General features: G+C 41.5%; 1 protein-coding gene across 5 annotated transcripts in view; it reads right to left on the bottom strand.

The window, feature by feature from the left end:
* NGEF (neuronal guanine nucleotide exchange factor) overlaps positions 1-18,786 on the bottom strand; it is a 245,957-nt gene that overhangs the window by 91,791 nt on the left and 135,380 nt on the right. For all 5 annotated transcript variants that reach the window (XM_029616712.1, XM_029616714.1, XM_029616713.1 and 2 more), the window contains 3 exons: positions 14,248-14,400; positions 2,607-2,736; positions 1,638-1,712 (listed from right to left, as the gene is read on the bottom strand). In XM_029616712.1, the coding sequence (XP_029472572.1) occupies positions 1,638-1,712; positions 2,607-2,736; positions 14,248-14,400 (358 nt within the window). The remainder of the gene's footprint in view (positions 1-1,637; positions 1,713-2,606; positions 2,737-14,247; positions 14,401-18,786) is intronic.

The following is an 18,786-nucleotide window of genomic DNA, read 5'->3' as shown; positions in this document are numbered from 1 at the left end:
CAATGCAGGAGTGTATATACTGTGAAGTAGGTTTGCCCCGTCTCCATCTGCTGGTAGAGGTGCATAACCCACTGGTCCTGAATCCATCTATCTACATGCTAGGAAATTATAATTAAAACAAAGACAATGCCTGGGTGTTAAAGCCTGGCTGGAATCAAGATAAAGAGGGCAGAGCAGAAGAGGAGCAATAGTAATAACGGAGTTAAGGTTCACATTGTTCATGCTAGTTTGAATAAACATTATTTATAATGCTTTAAGGTTTTTCTGAAATCCTTAGTATTAGATAAAGATCTCAGGGAGGGAGGAATAGAGTTCCTTATGATTGGACCTTCAATGGAAAAGCCTGTTCACGGGTCATTGTAAGCTTGTTGGTTGTAGGTGTTCTCTTTATTCTGTATTTGGTGGGGGTTCTAGTTGTGTTTTGTACTTATAACCGAGGTGAGGTCGTTTCTGTATAGGGCTCTAAAGCAGTTTGGCTTGTTCTGTTTTCCTAATAGGAGATGTATTGGTATTTTAGGGCCTGAAGTAATATTTGCAGCATTAATTTTTATAAATATTTATTTATTTATTTTATTTAACACTTTTCTATACCGACCTTCATGGTTGAAGACCATATCAGATCGGTTTACATCGAATAGGGGAATTGTAACTAAAACCATAAGTAGAACAGGAAGAACAAAGTTACATATAACAAGGTTAGTAAACTTGGAAACTTGAACTTCCAGTTCAATAATAATACTTATTACTTTCAGTAATAAGTAGGCTTATTACTGTTTGAGTGCTGGCAGTTAGTGTTGTTTTGGTATGGGAGTTTACTATATTAAAATTGTAATTCAGTTTACTCATGGTTTAGTGCACACCCAACATTCTTAACAATACGCCTAATACTATATGAGTTCCAAGTGATTTTTTTTGCAGAGTTTTCTGGTTGGCACCACATGTTATTGTAAATAATATTTCTATCTCAGAAGACCATATTTTAAATGCCTTTTTTCATGTAAAATCTCTTTCTGGGTCAGGGAATTTAAAAATAAATGCATAATTTTTAACTGTGTGGGGAAGGCCGGAGAGAGGGGAAAGTTGTCTGAAGTATGTAGGGTTTGTCTAGGATGTCTAATACCCATGCACTGGCTGAAAGCGTGCATCACACACAGACCCACCTCCATTAACCCATCTCGCACATCCCCAGGGGGCAGATGCCAGGGAAGGGTGGGAGGTTTCCCAGGAGTCGGACAGGATTACCAGCTTCCTAGGAATGTTATCACTGGTGCTCTGTCTTCCAGCATTTCAAGTCACCAAAAGGGCCAGACTCCACCTTGGCCTCCTCAGTGATTTGACCTGTGGCATGCCTCGGATGGAGGGGGGGGGGGGTGGGGAGCGGGTGCCCTCGCCTCAGGCAGCAGATTGTTTTGACCCACCCCATACCATCTGCATGACCAAACTTTGGAAACCATCAAGCAAATTTGGAAGGGATGACACTGATCTAATAGGGATATCCCTTTCCATCATTTTATGTACCCCATCAGGGGGTTTCAAACAGATGGTGTCAGCTTTCTATCACTTTTTGTTTTCCTATGCGTTGGTTCCACTGGATTTTCTTTTCTGTAAAGGGATATCAACAGAATAGATAGTCCTACCTTTTCCAGCTCCCTGTGAGCTTGCAGAGCTGTGTTTTCCCGTTCAGATCGCTCTGGCACCTTGGTCAAAATGTTCTGCATTCAAAACAAACATTGTGTTAACATAAAGGATATCTCTCTGACACACACACTCCCTCACAGGAACAGAGACACTTCACAGATGATTTTCCTGTCAACCAAGAAGTTGAAGGTAGCTAGAGGGCAATGTTGGAGTACACTGTGTGAAAGAAAGTCAGGGGTTTTCAAATCTAGTCCTTGATAAATGCAATCCAGTTGGGTTTTCAGGATTTCCACAATAAATATGCTAACAATTAAGGCAATCCATGCAAATATCTCTTGCATATTCATTATGGAAATCCAGAGCACCAGGCCTGTTTGTGGCACTCAAGGACCAGATTTGGGTTCCCATGATTTTAAAGAACTGTAAGAATGATAGTCCCTCCATGGCAGGATGAAGGCCCATTTGTATGTAATTAGGGTAACTATCTGGCTCCATTTTTTTTTCAAGACAGGTTGAGCCAGTCCTGGTTTTACTTTATTGCATGCATAGATCAGTAATTCTGAATTCCATTAATAAAAATACGACTACAAAGTCCATGCAAGCAATACAGTAAAACCAGGACTGAAACAACCTGTCTTAAAAATAAAATGGAGCCAACTGGCAACCCTAAAACTGACTCACTGTACAACAGGACACCTCCTCCTCAACATGGCTGGCGCTAATCATTTAGAGTAATATGGGGGAAAGCATGGGAGTAAATGTATGTGGTAAATGAATTTTTCTGTCACTAAGATAAGAGTTCTAACAGTTCCAGGTGGGATTTCAATGGTGGAACAATGTGACTGGCATGGAAAAAAAGGACTGAATGAATGTAGTGCAAGCAATGGAAGGCTTGAGGAGGGCAAGGCGCTGGGGAAAGAGGGTGGTGCCAGGTGCAAGGAGTTAGGAGGACAGGAAGAAGCTGTTACCTGCACTAGCAGCTTGAGTCGGGTGATCCTCTGGAATGGAAGAATCAAGAAGGAGGAGAAGGGAAGGCCTTTGCACTTGGGGTTCAACTCTAGCTCAGAGATGACTTCACGGAAGGCTGACTTCTCCTGGCTGCAGACAGACAGACAGACAAGACAGATCAGAGAAGGGGAGGGATGGGGATCCGACCTGACTGAACTGCTGAACTCACTGGCCAGTGGCAAAGCGACAGGAGTGTTGCACTTTCGCTTCTGCACGCCAAAACAAAGCCCTTTACGGAAGGAAAATCTAAAGGACTGGAATGAGTGGAAGAGCTTTGGATAAATCTCTTCTCTTCCTGTCTGCAGGGAACATCCACACCTTTACCAAAGCCGGTAGAACAAATGTTAGTTCTATGTTTTAAAAGCCTTACAGTAGGCTGCGTGGGAGTGAAGGAAAATAGTAGCTGTCACTGATTGTACCGGTGCCTCCTGGGTAATCTCCTCTCTTATAGCAATCTTGTTGGCACTATGTGAGGGAAAATGGGTGTGTAAACAGGCAAGTGAGTCAGAGGCAACGAAGCCTCTTCAAACAAAGGGATCTTTTTAGTGAGCTGCAATTATTAAAGTAAAGCAGGCATAACTTCCATAAGAAAACTCAGACAAAAAGAAATCCTGGCTGGCATTTACCAGGGGAGCTGCTGTAAGGAAGGTAACTATTGTTGGAATCTCATCTGGGTACACATCTGTCCCTGCTCTGAGGAAGCTCACATTACTGGAATCCTAGCTGCCACCGCAGGACTTCCTAGGTAACATCAATGCTGTGAGGAAGTTGTCATTTCAGGACTTCTAACCAAAGCTGGGCTGTAGTGGGCACTGCTGTGCTGAACGTTCACTGCTAGCCAGCTTAACAAGATACATGTATTACTGAGAGACGCCAATTCTTTATTAGATTTCTTTTAGGCGTCACAGAGATATATCTATTACAGTATGATGGACATAAAATATTCTTTTTTACACCATCAGTATAAAACATCCTACAAATATATTTAGTACGCATCATTTTTGAAATCCCAATTCTTAATATGTCCATCTTAGGAATCATACCAAAATCTGTTTTTGTCCTTTTCCTCTGGGTTCTCTCTAGATTTATATGCCACACAATTTTAACCAAAAGCTAAGGTCTAATTTTAAGGTGACATTTAGGTATATGCTACTGTAGAATACTCAACTCTTCTCATGTTTTTCTTCTATGAAAGAAAAGAATTTGAGAGAGAGATTACAGTGATGTTTTCTGTATATTTCTCTCTCTAAAACAATCTCCACATTGTTAATTTTATTTATTTAAAGAACTTGATTGCCTGGTATTTTCATCTCTCATTATGTAATTTCCAGCTGATTTCATGGACATGATATTGCTGCTGCAGGCTATACATTAACTTTTCCCATACTATTTATGTGATCTATATTTACCCATACACATTCATCTTCCAATTGACAGTTTATTGTTATGCTTTTATTTGCCAATTAAATATTTTTTCATCTTTGAGAAGCTACAACCTTCCATGATTCCTAACAAACACACCCAATTCTTTTTTTCACTAATTGTTTCTTCAGGATTGTGCTAATCTCATCTGCAGCAGAATTCCAAAACTCATACATCCTCCAAGACAATTCCAAAATATATAGCCAACATCTCCTCAAGCACCAACCTTCTGCCAGTACTTATTTCCATCTTCATCTCCCTGTGGATGAAAGCAATGTGAAGGGTGGATTGTTTGCAATACTACAGCCTCCCTACCCCATTCCTACCACTGCCTTTTACAAGTGTTCTGAGCAGGCCTGAATTCTGTCACAATTTTGGTTGTCGCTACCTCCACTGCTAAGCTGTTCCAGGCATCTACTTCCCTCGTAGTAAAATATTTTCCTAGGTTTTCCCCAAGCCTTCTTCCCTGCAAACTTCAGGTCATGACCCTTGACCCTGAATTTTCTTTTCTACGGAAAATCTCACCTTCCCATATTTTATTTGGATATTCCTATTATATTCCACGTGTCCCTTCTTTCCTCCAGTGAGTACATTCTGAGGGGCCGATGCAATACAGTGTGCTCAGCCGAGCGAAGTCTATAACCCGCAGTCGGACGAGGGTTAAATAGGCGCTAATCCACCCCCTAATGCAATTAGGGGATTAGCGCCTATTTAACGCGGACTGCAGTTATGAAAACCGAAGCCAAGTTTATCGGCGTCGGTGTTCATAACTGGCAGACCGCCGGTAACCGCGGGGTCGCGTTAGCAAGGAGGCGCTAGGGTCGTGCAAGCAACCCTAGCACCTTTTTGCTAACGTGACCCCCCTAATTATAATATAGCACTGTGCCCCCCTTGCGGGCGCCATGCGCACATTAAGAAAGTGGGCACTGACTTTTCAGTGCCCGCTTTCCGCGGTTTTTTTTTTTTTTTTTGCATCAGCCCCTGAGTGTCTTACAATGCCTCTTTTTGTAGAAAGAAAGACAAATAATTATTGAGGGGTTACTGGCCCAGGGACTGTGGGATAGGACCCCCACAATCTCTCCATCCCCAGCCCTGCATCCAAGCCCTGAGCCTCAGAGCGTCATAAAGTGACAGAGAGTATCTATGCATATTTATTTCCTCTCAGATTTCAGAAGATATTTCTATATTTAATGAGGATACAATATTTATCACTATGGAAAAGGGCATGGATAGGAACTGCTAAAAAAATACATTTATACAGACTCAAATTATCATACTCATTTCTATTTTACTGGTAAACACTGAAATAGAATGGTAAAAAATAAAAAAAAGAGAAGATGCTGAAATGGCAAGAGACTAATGAGAAAAGGAGAAAAATAGGAATAGACAAAGAGAACGTCATATGACTACGACACATTCCCAATAGCAACTATGCTAACAGCTCTGCAATGCTACTACTACTAACATTTATCATTTCTAAAGGGCTCCTAGACCTACACAGCACTGTATAGATACAGATAAGAGACTTGACTGCCCATGGCTTACAATTTAGTCAAGACAAACATATGTGGCAAACAAAAGAATTTAAAAATATATCCGAAGCAGAAAGCCTGCACGGGAGTCAGCTGGACCGTTGGATGTTCAAGGGGTTAAAAGAGCACTTAGAGAAGATAAGACCATTGCGGAAAGATTAAAGGATTTCTTTGCTTCAGTGTTTACTGAAGAGGATATTGGAGAGATACCCGTTCTGGAGAAGGTTTTCATGGGTGATGATTCAGATCAACTGAACCAAATCACGGTGAACCTAGAAGATGTGGTAGGCCTGATTGACAAACTGAAGAGTAGTAAATCACCTGGGCCAGATGGTATACACCCCAGGGTTCTGAAAGAACTAAAAAATGAAATTTCAGACCTATTAGTAAAACTTTGTAACCTATCAAAATCATCTGATGTACCTGACAGACTGGAAGATAGCCATATGTAATGGAATATGAAATGTAATATGAATGTATCTTATTTAATTTCTTCAATGTTACTAATTTCTTTTTCTTCTTTGTAAAAAAGACATTAGATTTTCTGTACAAGGTTTTTCTTGGGATAATTTCAAAATTTGAAAAGAAAGAATAAAAAAAAAAAGAAAGGGAATGGTGAATGTCATAATGCCTCTGTATCGCTCTATGGTGAGATCGCACCTTGAATACTGTGTACAATTCTGATCGCCACATCTCAAAAAAGATATAGTTGCGATGGAGAAGGTACAAAGAAGGGTGACCAAAATGATAAAGGGGATGGAACAGCTCCCCTATGAGGAAAGACTAAAGAGGTTAGGACTGTTCAGCTTGGAGAAGAGACGGCTGAGGGGGATATGAGAGGTGTTTAAAATCATGAGAGGTCTAGAACGGGTAAATGTGAATCAGTTAGTTACTCTTTCGGATAATAAGACTAGGGGGCACTCCTTGAAGTTAGCATGTGGCACATTTAAAACTAATCGAAGAAAGTTCTTTTTCACTCAACACACAATTAAACTCTGGAATTTGTTGCCAGGGGATGTGGTTATTGCAGTTAGTGTAGCTGGGTTTAAAAAAGGATTGGATAAGTTCTTGGAGGAGAAGACCATCACCTGCTATTAATTAAGTTGACTTAGAAAATAGCCACTGCTATTACTAGCATCAGTAGCATGGGATAGACTTAGTTTTTTGGGAACTTGCCAGGTTCTTATGGCCTGGATTGGCCACTGTTGGAGACAGGATGCTGGGCTTGATGGACCCCTTGGTCTGACCCAGTATCGCATGTTCTTATGTTCTTAAAGGCACTTGGAACCAGTATGGTATTAGGCCTATGGAAGCATGTTAGGTGTAGGCATGGTCCTCAGAAAGCCACTAGTAAACGGAATTGCATTACAATATACTAAACCTCCCATACCAAGACAGCACTATTTGCCAGCATGCAAATCTACCTATGAAAATACAACATTGCAAATATTACACTAGGCCCTAAACACCCAAACTCCTCCCATTAAGAAGACAGAACAAACCAGATTGTTATAGATTCCCACACAAAAACTACAAGCTGGCAGAGCACCTCACCTTGTTCACACATGCTGAACATAGACAGACCCTCACTAAATTACTAACAGAGAGACTGTAAAGTGTAAATAGAAATGTGCAGACAAAAATTGAACTGGAAACTACAAGCCAGTCTATATGCAGTGCAACTACTGAAAAACAGAAATACCATCATTCCTCATAAAACATCAAACAATAAAATCAAGAAACAAATCATAAATAGTAAAACCATACTAATACAAATTTTAAATATTTCAAAACAGCTGATGGATAGAACATCCAATAATTAAAAACTCATATCTTTATCCATTTCCAAAAGTCAATAAAATATTTCAAAATAGTTGATACATCAAATATCACCCAATAATTAAAACTAATAAGGATAAAAAAAAATCCCCTGCTGTCCATACTTGGGAATTTTTCATTTCCAGATGACCTGAGATTGTCATTGATTAGCAGGGAGAGAGAGGGTTGTTGCATACAAACTTTCTCCATGCTTTCTCACACATGCTGAATCATATACACACATACATACTTGTTTGTGCTCTCATGCTTAACTGTATACACACACACATGCTCGTTCGCTCTCTGTCACGCTCAATTTAACATATGAACATACTCGTTCAATCTCTGTCACATGATAAATCATATACACATACAGGCTCATACTCTGTCACAGGATCAGTCATTCACATACGCTTGTATGCTCTCTCTCACGCATGCTCAATCATATACACAAACACTTGTTCTTTCTCTCATGCTCAACTACACATAAATATACATATATACTCATTCATTCTCTTTCATATGCACAGTCACACAGATACATGCTCATACCTCTCTCTCTCACATACACACACTCATAGGCTCTCCCTCCTATGCTCAATCATACACATACACACAGGCTATCTCTCACAAGCTCATACCTCTCTCACATGCACAGTCAAACACACACACACACATACACGCTCAGTCCTGTTTCTCACATCCTCAATCATACACACACACATGCTCATACCTCTCTCTCACATCCTCAATCATACACACACACACACACACACACGCTCATACTTCTCTCTCACATGCTCAGTCATACAGACATACAGTAATGGGTTCTCCCTCCCATGCTCAAGCATACACACACGCATAGGCTCTCTCACATGCTCAAACACACGCACGCTCATACCGCTCTCTTGCATGCTCAATCACACACACATAGGCTCTCTCTCACATGCTCAATCAGAAACACACACTTTCATAGGCTCTCTCTCTCTCTCTCTCATCTTGCCTCCAGGTATGCTGAAGCATGGGGAGGGAGGCCAATGCTTCTTGGCATCCCGTGGGCTACGCTGCTGCTGCTGCTGCTCATTGTTGCTCCTTCAGGCCCTGCCAACTGTGGTACTTTTCACTGCCGGGCAGAGAAAGGGAGAAAAAGACCAATGCATTTTGCGTCCCTGGGGCCACGCTGCTCGGCACTTCCAGAGCGGGAAGGCGGGGGAGAAGGAGGCCAATTGTTTTGTGCTTCCCTAAGGGCAGCGCTGCTCTTCATTGCCAGAGCGGGGTAGAGAGGGGTCGGGGTGTGTGCCGTGCTGTTCTTCATTGTTCCGGTGGGAATTGATTATTTTTGAGGCTCTGTGGGCCGTGCAGCTATTTATTGCCAGGGCAGGGGGAGGGAAGAGGAGGCTGGAGTCCGATAGTTTTCACGCGACAGCGCCCTTAAAGGATGGCGCCTATGGCCGAGGCCACATTGGCCGTAGGCTAGCTACGTTTCTGCTTGAACTGTGTGCAGAAGCAGACAAGAAGCCAATGTGTATTTACATGGACAATGTACAGCTTCTTCCACCCATGGAACCAGTCAACAGCTATAGGAGAGTTAACCGCAAGCCTCACACCTATTCAAGAGTGGGCAAAAAGAAACAAACTACACCAGAACCCAAACAAAACATGGATTCTGTGGGTTCAAAATTCAAGTGGACTTGCCCAAATCACTAAAATCCCATTCGTGAACTCCCTCTAAAATTACAGGTCAGGAGACTCAGAGTCTTGCTGGACTCAGCATTAACTACGCTTTTGCAAATCCAGATATTTAAAACCTGCCTTTTTCACCTGAATCAACTGCAGAAACGCAATGCTTTCATTAAAAGCATGATCTGATCACAGTGGTCCATGCTGTGATAATCTCACAGCTGGATTACTGCTACGTACATTGTAATGGATTGACATCAAAGGGTTTACATCAGAACGCTGCAGCTCGAATGTTAGAGGGCTGCATGAGAAAAGATGACATTGCATATAGGCTGCATAAACCACACTGGCTACCAGTACTTTACAGGGTCAAATATAAAACTCTAAGAGGAATAGATCCAGATTACTTGAAGGACCAGTTATCTTCCTATGCTCCTGCTTGGCCTTTAAGGTTCTCCCAATAGCCTCTTTAAGCATGCCAGTGGCAAAAGAAATCAAAGGGTCCGATATCCATCTACAGGCCTTCTCAGCTGCTGCTGCCACCCTCTGGAATTCTCTCTCAGAAGCAGGGGTGTAGGGTGTTTGCTGAAGTTGCTGCTGCACCAGAACATTTGCTGCTGTATATGCCCTAGAACACAGCACACCCTTCTACATTACCCAGTAGGCACTACTTTCTTTGATGCAAAAAGCCTATCAAATTTATCCGCACAGCAACCCAATCCTTGGAGGGAACAATAGCTAATCCCTTAAAATAATCGCCTAATCTACTAACAGCAGTTACATTAAAATATGGGAATGAAAATATATTTTCTGCAAGAACATTCAAAACCACTTTCTGTACACAAGTGAAATTAATAAAGAGCAAATTTCTATTTAAAATAGAAATGAAAACAGAACCATAATGCCGTAAAAGCCAGTGATAAGTACCATCATTTTCACAGCAAGAATTAAAGTTACATAAGAACTGGACCTTTAAAATACAGATAGAACCCCACAGAAATGTTGGCACATTTCTATTCTATGTGCCAAAAAAACTGAATTGGAAACCACAAGCCCAACCGTGTTATGCAGTGCAACAACGGAAAAACAGAAACATAATCAGTCCTCTCAAAACATCAAGCAATACAATTGGAGATATAAAACATCATTCATAATATTAAAACCATGCTAATAAAAAGATTAAATGTCAAACAGCTGACAAACATCCAATTAAAAGAAACATGCATACATTTGTCCTAATATTTCCCAAACACCACTAAAATATTTCAAAACCTCTGATGAATAAAACATCCAATAATTAAATAATCTAATATTTCAATTTTTTTAAAACAATAGAAATATCAAATTATACCCAATAATTAAAACTAATAAGGACTTTTAAAAAATCTCCTGCTTTCCATACCTGGGATCTTTTGTTTTCCAGTCACCCTGATATTATTGTACATTAGGAGAGGTAGAGCTGTACAAACTATCTTCTCTCTCTCCCTCACTCACACACCTACTAACACATTCATTCTTTCAGACACTCTCTCTCATATACATGTCAATGCTTTCACACATACTCCTTCTCTCTCTCACATACATGCTCTCTCTTCCTCACATACATACTTTGTGAGTGTGTGTGTGTGTGTGTGCACGTGCCTGTGAAAGCCTGTAATACATAGACTCTCACAGGCAAATATACACACACACACTGCCTCAGCCTCTCATACACACAGGCTCTCATACAGATACACACCCACATGCTCTCTTGCAAACAAACCCACACACAGGCACACAAGAACTCACACACAGGCTCTCACACATTCAGGTTTTTGTAGACATATACAAATACACATACATTTGAACAAGATCTCACAAAGACACACATGCATGCACACAGGTTCTTACAGACATATACACATACCCACAGGCTCTCATATACACATACACACATAAACACACATGGCCTCCTCTTAGCTTTGGGCTGCGCCCTGCTAACCTCCTCTTCACTTCAGGCCGTGGTGGGATGGGTTCCACCATGGCCCTGCCGGCCTTTTCACTTTGAGCTGTGGCAGAACGGGGTCCACCACAGCACCTCCGGCCTCCTCTTCATTTCGGGGTATAGCGGAATGGGCTCTGCCACAGCACGCCATGGCCCTCCTGGTCTCTTCTTTACTTCGGACTGTGGTGGGATGGGGTCTGCCATGGCCCAGCCAAGCTTCCTGCGCTGGGAGGGGGGTGAGCTGTGCACGCCTGCAGGACAAGTTGTGCACAAGTGCGGGAGCGTAGAACTTTTTCCATGCACACGTGCAGCTTAGAGGGAACATTAGTTGTGGTGGTCAGCAGCACTGTTCTGGGGGGAGAGCCAGGGAAGACACAATAGCTTCCCAAGTTCATGGTGTATGGCACACCCCATTTTAAAGTTGGTGGTGCCCGTGCACCACTGTGCATTATGGATGCTACGCCCATACTTAGAAAAGCTTTACCAAGTCAGGACTACTTTCAGTTCAGGAAGCATGTGAAAGCATGGCTATTCTGTCAGTCCTTTAATGGCCAATATTTATTTATTTATTTTTAATTTTTATATACCGACATTCTTGTATAATATACAAATCATACCGGTTTACATTCAAACAGAAGATGCAGGCAAAATGTTTCCTTTGTCTAACACATTGAACATTTATAACAAGGAAATTGTTAAGAAGGGATAAAAACTAAGAAAAACATGGAGAAAGATAAAACAAAAGAGGAAGAAACATAGAAGTTTAAAAATGAAAAGGAGGCACAATGGGTTGCACGAAGGGGTGCACAAAGGGGAGTGCCCCTTTGGTGCGCGACGCCTGGTGGAATGGCGCCGTTTACCGGCTCGACGCTAGGCGGGATGACATCAGCTAGGTTGAGAGAACATTGTACAAATCTCATCTCTGGTTGAGTTTCCTCACTCCGAAGGACATCAAATCTTTACAAGAGTGCACTGTTCTGTTCGAACGTCTCACTCTGAATGTCAAAGTGGCCCCTAACCCCTACACTAATACCTAAACCTCACCTCGAGTAACTAGGTGGGCCTCCAATAGAGGTATAAATACCTACTATGAGCACCTTATAGCTAGGAGTTCTCTCTCTCTCTTCTCACTCACTCACTCACTCACTCACTCAGTGATTGTAGGTAGGAATTACAACAATTGTGGCACTTACCACAAAGTGTGAAAAAGTTACCACACTCTGCAGTAATACCTGTGCTAAGATAGTGCATTTTGTGATAAATAAGCTATTACCATAAAACATGCCCCTCTTCCTATCACGTGCAATAGTTTGATGAATCTAGCCCTGTTAGTTAGATACCCATATCCTGCTAACTTAACCAGGATATTCAGTGATGTGGCTGCAGCACTAAATATATACAGATAAGTTACAGTTAGCTGGATATGTGGTATCTGGCTAACTTTAGACCTACCTACGGCCCATCTAGAGTTAGCCAGCTAACTCAGCTCTTCCCCAAAACACCCTGACTTACCTGGCTAAAATTTAGCCCAGTAAGCATTTTAAAAATGCAAGTAAGACATTTAGATGGATAACTTTCCTGTTATCCATCTAAATGGCTTTTCAATATGTCCCCCTTAGTTTTTTTAGTGTAAAGAACAGAAATATTAATACTATGTGCTGATTCATGCTACCATGTAAACATAATGTAGAAGGCAGTGTGTTAAACAAAGGACTTTACTAATAGTGTTGTTTTATATTCTTACAGAAAGAGGAGTGGTGCAGTGATGATGCCTTTTTTACTGACGGGGGTGGGTGGGGAGGGATCAGTGACTTTGAGGAGTGTAGCCCTGGACCTGCAGGTGGAGGGAGACGAATAAACTCCAATACCACGGAGCAGAAGCCATTGTTACGGAAGAGAAACCAGCATAATGAGAGGGGGACTCCTCAACACTAGAGGATGAACATTTATGAACGAGAGTGTGAACATGTAAGCCTGTGGGAACACAGCTCCGAACCCTTAGGGAGAGGCCTTCCAGCGGAGCTTGCTAGAGATCTGCAAAGGAAAAGGTCTGCATATGCTCTGTACCAAATAACCAAGGTAACGCCAACACACTCATTATGAAGACCTAGTCTGCATGGTTACTTATTGATTGTTACATCCCCTACTTGTTCTAAACTAACCAACAATTTCTACATTTAGATAACATTTATATTTGCAGTTTTCCCAGGTGCGTGCATTTTCTTTTCAACTAGCCACGATAAAACTCTCTCATAGGGGTGCACAGCCTACCAGATTTCATCAGGTACTAGTGAATTAGAGGAAGGTACAGGATGTACTAACTTCATTTTGCTATAAATTGTCATGCCAATTTGATGTTGAGTAAGTACTGAGCAAGAACAAAAGACTAAGCGAGAAGAGGAAAGGTAAAAACAGAAAAACAGAAAAACAGAATTAGGAAGAAGGAGGGATAGAGAATGAAGGGATGGAAAGAAGTTAGATTCTTAGGGAACAAATAAAACAGTTACAGACTAATTTTAAAACGAACACTGTGTGCGCCCATGCACTTACGTATCAGCGAACAAGCAAAAATATGCTAGAATTTAAAATCGTGCGTGCACTTGCGCTCGTGTGCTTTAACATATACCAACCGCGCGTAACTACGCTCCTAATTATAAGAGGTTACTCGAGCATAGCTAGCGTATGCGTCTTCCATAGGACTTTGTTGGATTTTACACATGTATGTAGGTGGATTTTAAAACATGCTCACATAAGGGGCAACCCAGTTTTTCCAATTAGTCTACCAACTTGCCCAGTTAATACTGAGGTCTTCCAGACCCCCCCTCTGGTTCTTCATCATGCATGCTCCCAGGCTGACCCACACCCCTTACCCTGCGTGTAAGCCCTAAAACTCGAAATCCATAGACTCGCTCCTCATCTGGAGCAGCAGTAAAGTTATATGCGGATAACAAGCCGACGCGTGTCGTCATCTCCAGCTTTAAAGTACGGAGTTACATGCGTAACTGTTGGCCCTGCCCTGGATCGCCCGTGCTTCGCCATCTTATTTTTGATGCGTACACCGGTATATACGTGCATACTTTGCAACCTTTTAAGGTCCATGTCGCTCGTTCGCGGCCCACCTCTCGGGTCTTATATTCGGTGGGAATCTGTTTTGTAGGAACTTACAGCAGCTTTCTGTATGTTCTCTCCTGATAGGTTTGGTTGCAGACGTAGGTGATGTAAACTCCAAAATGATTAGCTGCATGCTGATAGATGATGTCGCACACATCTGAGATCACAATGTTCTCTTCCATCCGCTGCTCCAGGTCCAAGAGGAACCTAAGGGGCAAAACACAGTTACAGTACCAAACCATATAACAAGAACAGCAGGACTGACTACAAGTGTAATGAGGTAAATGCAAGACTGGGTCAGCTTGTCAGATTTTGCTGGATCAGGTGGCAACTGTATCCCTCATCAAACTTTTTAATTCCTACTGCTACTGCTGCTATGTATTTAACATTTCTACAGCGCTACCAGGCCTAGGCAGTACTCTACAGACACATAAAACAGATATAGCCCCTGCTCCATAGATCCTAAAATCTAGTTGAGACACTCAAACAAGACAATTTTTTAGTAATTGCCCGCCCAATAAACCCAAAGTCCATGACGCTTATCCTCCTTCACCTCTATCAGTTGCTCCAGGCCAGATAGTTTACCTTCAAAGACTGAGGTCTTTTTCTGCATTTTGCTGGTATATTTGGCATTCTTAGCACCTGAAAGTCCACTTAATATATCTGTGTCTCCAGCAAAATCAGCAGGTTTTTCCCACCTTCAGCTACAACATAGGTTTAACCAATAAATAATTAATTATATGGGCCCATATGTCTCATTAAGTCCATTGTAACAAGAATTATTACAAATAAATCAAGAACTAGAAGCTGCATCTCAGAGGTGATTTTCTCATCCTAGCAAGGTAATGCCTCTCAGATGATGGTTAAGCAACTAGAAGCAAGTCAGGACTCGGAGCACATAATCTTGGAATCTAATGTTGGCACTGTGCCTGTTACAGTACTGCCTTGAGGTGAGGAAACCTCTCCCTAAGCAATGAATAAAATATGAGTCACTTCATCAAGTTCATTAATTGTACGAATACTACTCTTTGGCTTGGGATCATGCATGTTGATCAATAAGTCAATACCATAACTGTACCTGGTGTTACTTCAACTACACAGGAAACAGAATTGAGTCCTTATTGGACAATTCCTGGTCTCCACCTCTAGCCTGCTCTGTAGCTTTTTGCTAACTTGTCTTACCTGCAACATGTGGATCTGATCTTTACAGCTGGCTTTAGCTTGATTAACCTGTCTGTTAATTATTTCAGCCTGCATATTTGTTTTGAGGAGTCTAGACATAATCTTACAGGGAACTTAAACCTCTATGATGCAAATTTTACAGTTAGAAATCCTGGTTTCTATAATATACCATCTATTATGGTTCAAGGTTCATTTTTATAAAGTTCATAGATGTTTTATTTAACTATCTCTTTTTTGGTCCTGCAGATTCAACCTGTTTTGTTGGACTTCAGATCAACTGGTACCGGTCTTGTTGTTGGGCTATAGCACCACGAGCCTTCATGAGTAACTGCCCCCTATTTTTTTCAATTTATATCCCCTCCCACTTACTTTTAACCCTAACATTGCAGCAACAGTACACAGCCAGGGACCATGCACCAAGGCTCTTTCCATAATGTGTAATTATTGACCCTGAGTCTGGCCAGTGGGTGTTCCTGGACAATGATAGCAAATACTCCCTGGTCAGCCTGGGGAACAGAGTCCTGGCTCAATCATTGAAGCCAGGTCCTCTTCATGGCAGTGCACGATGTTGTCACTGAGCCACCCAGCCAGCCCCTATAGCTGCTTTTAGCTTGGCTGGACTATTCCAGATCTCAATGTACTCTTTGTATGGAAAATTGTGGGTATAATGCATTTGCTAAGTGTTATGGTGTATTCACTGAAGGTCAAATATTCACACATGAAGGGTTCTAAACACAGGTATTTCTCACAGTAAGCAATATATCAACACAAAACCTGTGTATATATATTTTATCAAATTTTATTTTATTCACTGAAGTCCTTTCATTTTTTATTAACCATGTTAAGAACCAAACAAATAAGACTTTGCGTCACATAGATAACTAAGCTAAATTTGAAACCTACATCATAAAGTAAATATATTTTTTAAATAATTTTATCTCTAACAGAGCTCCATTTTGTTCATTTTGTTGTGACATAGTAATCCAGTCCAATCAGCAGTACAGAAAAATGATCAATAACTATTTTTGGTTCAGGCACAGCTGCGCTCAACCCTATGAACATCATCCTTGAAGCTGTCGGCTGTTTTAGGTTGCATATTGCTAGCATACCTGTGCTTGAATATTATATTATTTCATGTGTATGTAACATTCCAGTCTTCATTTAACCATGATTTCACATTTAACATAAGATGAAGTAGGGTGGTTGCCATGTTAGTCTCGTTGATGTATGGAAATAAAAGACAGACATAAAAATTATATTATATATAAAAGATGTCCCCTTATTTTTTTGCACAAACAAAATACTGAGCAAGAACCTGAAGTATAACTTACAAATTAGAAAACAGGTTTCACAAAACATATAATACAATAGTCACATCATTCATAGGAAATTTGCCAAAATGAACACAGCATCAGATACTAGTGAAGTGCCATAATGCAATCTACCATCTCTTGCCTCGCAATGGCTGCAAACCAGTGTCAGATATTAGGCACGCAAAGCTGCCTAATTTGTTGGTTCTAAAAACATGCATCAACTCTCAAAAACATACAAAACTAAATATACTTAGCTCAAGAGGAAACTCTCAAAAAACACAAAACTGAATATACTTAGCTCAAGAGGAAACTCTCAAACAAATAACACAAAACTGAATATACTTAGATCAAGAGAACCCGAAGTAACCCCATAAAGAAAGCTGTGGTCAAGCTACAATGCCCAAATGACCCGGGCCCATGTTTCAGCGTGTAAATGCCCGCATCGGGAAATCAATTTACATAGCCTACTCGGCATCCCCACAAGACCTTTTTTCAAAAGAATGGCGGCTGGGGGATGCCGAGTAGGCTATGTAAAATTCTGTCCACTAAAACATATGCAAGAGTGTTATGCAACTTTGGGCCAGTCTTTAAATCTGGCCCTAAGATTTTTATTTTCTGGCGTGCATTGTGCTTTCTTTAATGAGGTGGCAAAAGAAGCAGATCAAGGAGGAGCAATGGCTATGATCTACCTGAACTTTTGACGCTGTTCCATACTGTAGACTATTAAACAATCTAGTCAGTATGAGGTCCATATTCAGCCGCTAACCTGCTAAGCTAGTTAGCTGGATTAACATATCCGGCTAACTCAGCTCCTCCCAGTTACACCCTGGCACTGGCCACCACTTACCTAGCTAACTGTTTAGCCAGATAAGTAGTTATTTGGCTACGTGGCAGCTGCTACCACTTGTCTGGATAAGTCGAAACATATCCGGCTTAAGTGGTGCTGAATATGGACAGAGGTGGAAAAAGCTGTTAAGTTATGGAGTGGTGGTCACTTCAGTGCAATCTGTCCTGGTAAGGTAAAGCGACAAGTGAGGTACCTCAGAGCTCCGTGTTAGGGCTTGCCCTTTTCGATATCTTTATTAGTAACATTGCAGAGGGATGAGAGGGAACAATGTGACCATCTGCAGATGACACACAAATTTGTAATTAAGAGGAATAAGAAAATGAAAAGAAACTTGAAAAAATTGCAACAATTACAAGCTTAGAAGATGTACTTCAGTGCAAAAAAGTATAATATTATGTACTGAGTGTACACAAATCTATCAGCTCTTTATTAACTGGGAAGACGATATCTGAAAACTGCCAAACAGATGAAAGACTAGGAGGAATCATTATCTAGAATGACCTATAGGTTGCTTATCAGAGTAATAAAGCATCAGGGACCGCTAACAGCATGTTTGAGTGCCTAAGGAGAGGTATTGCTGACACCGGCAGAAAAAAAGGAAGTAATATTGCCTTGGTTAAGTCACTAGTGAGATCCCACTCTGGGTACTATGTTCAGTTCTGGAGACTAGGGGAGCTATTTACTTAGCCATGTTGCTTGCAGCTGCACCCCACCCCTGCACAAGAGAGCACTGAGGCTCTCCACAAGCTCAAAGTTTCTCCCCTCAACCAGTCACATCAAGGACATCCTGTGAGCCCAAACATCCCTCCACACTCTTGAAACAGCAAGGAGGCCCTTCACCAATGATACTGAAGACCCCCTCTCCCAGTCAGCATAAAAGACTCCCTGCATAGCTGATCCACCCCCACTGTCCCCACCCTACCTGCCTCTTCAAAGCTGTTCCAAATGTATGCTGGGAACAGATGGTAGTGCTTCTGGGTCCTATCCCACGGATAGTCATAATAGCACCTGATGACTTAATGTAAGTAGTGCATCAAATCACTGGGTGCTATTTTGTGGTATCAGTGGGACAGGATGGAAGGATGCTCTCTCCTACTCCAAACATCTGGGGACCTTTCATGCTGATTCTGGAGTTGGAAGTGGGAAGAGATCTTCGGATCACCAGGAGGACCTTTGATGTGACTCAGAGAAATAGAGGGAAGGTGGAAGGAAATCCTTGGTATCTGTGGGGGACCTACTTGTTGTCTCAGA

This window comes from Rhinatrema bivittatum, chromosome 9, assembly GCF_901001135.1.
Source record: "Rhinatrema bivittatum chromosome 9, aRhiBiv1.1, whole genome shotgun sequence".
Taxonomy (NCBI): domain Eukaryota; kingdom Metazoa; phylum Chordata; class Amphibia; order Gymnophiona; family Rhinatrematidae; genus Rhinatrema; species Rhinatrema bivittatum.
This window is presented reverse-complemented; position numbering and strand designations above follow the sequence as displayed.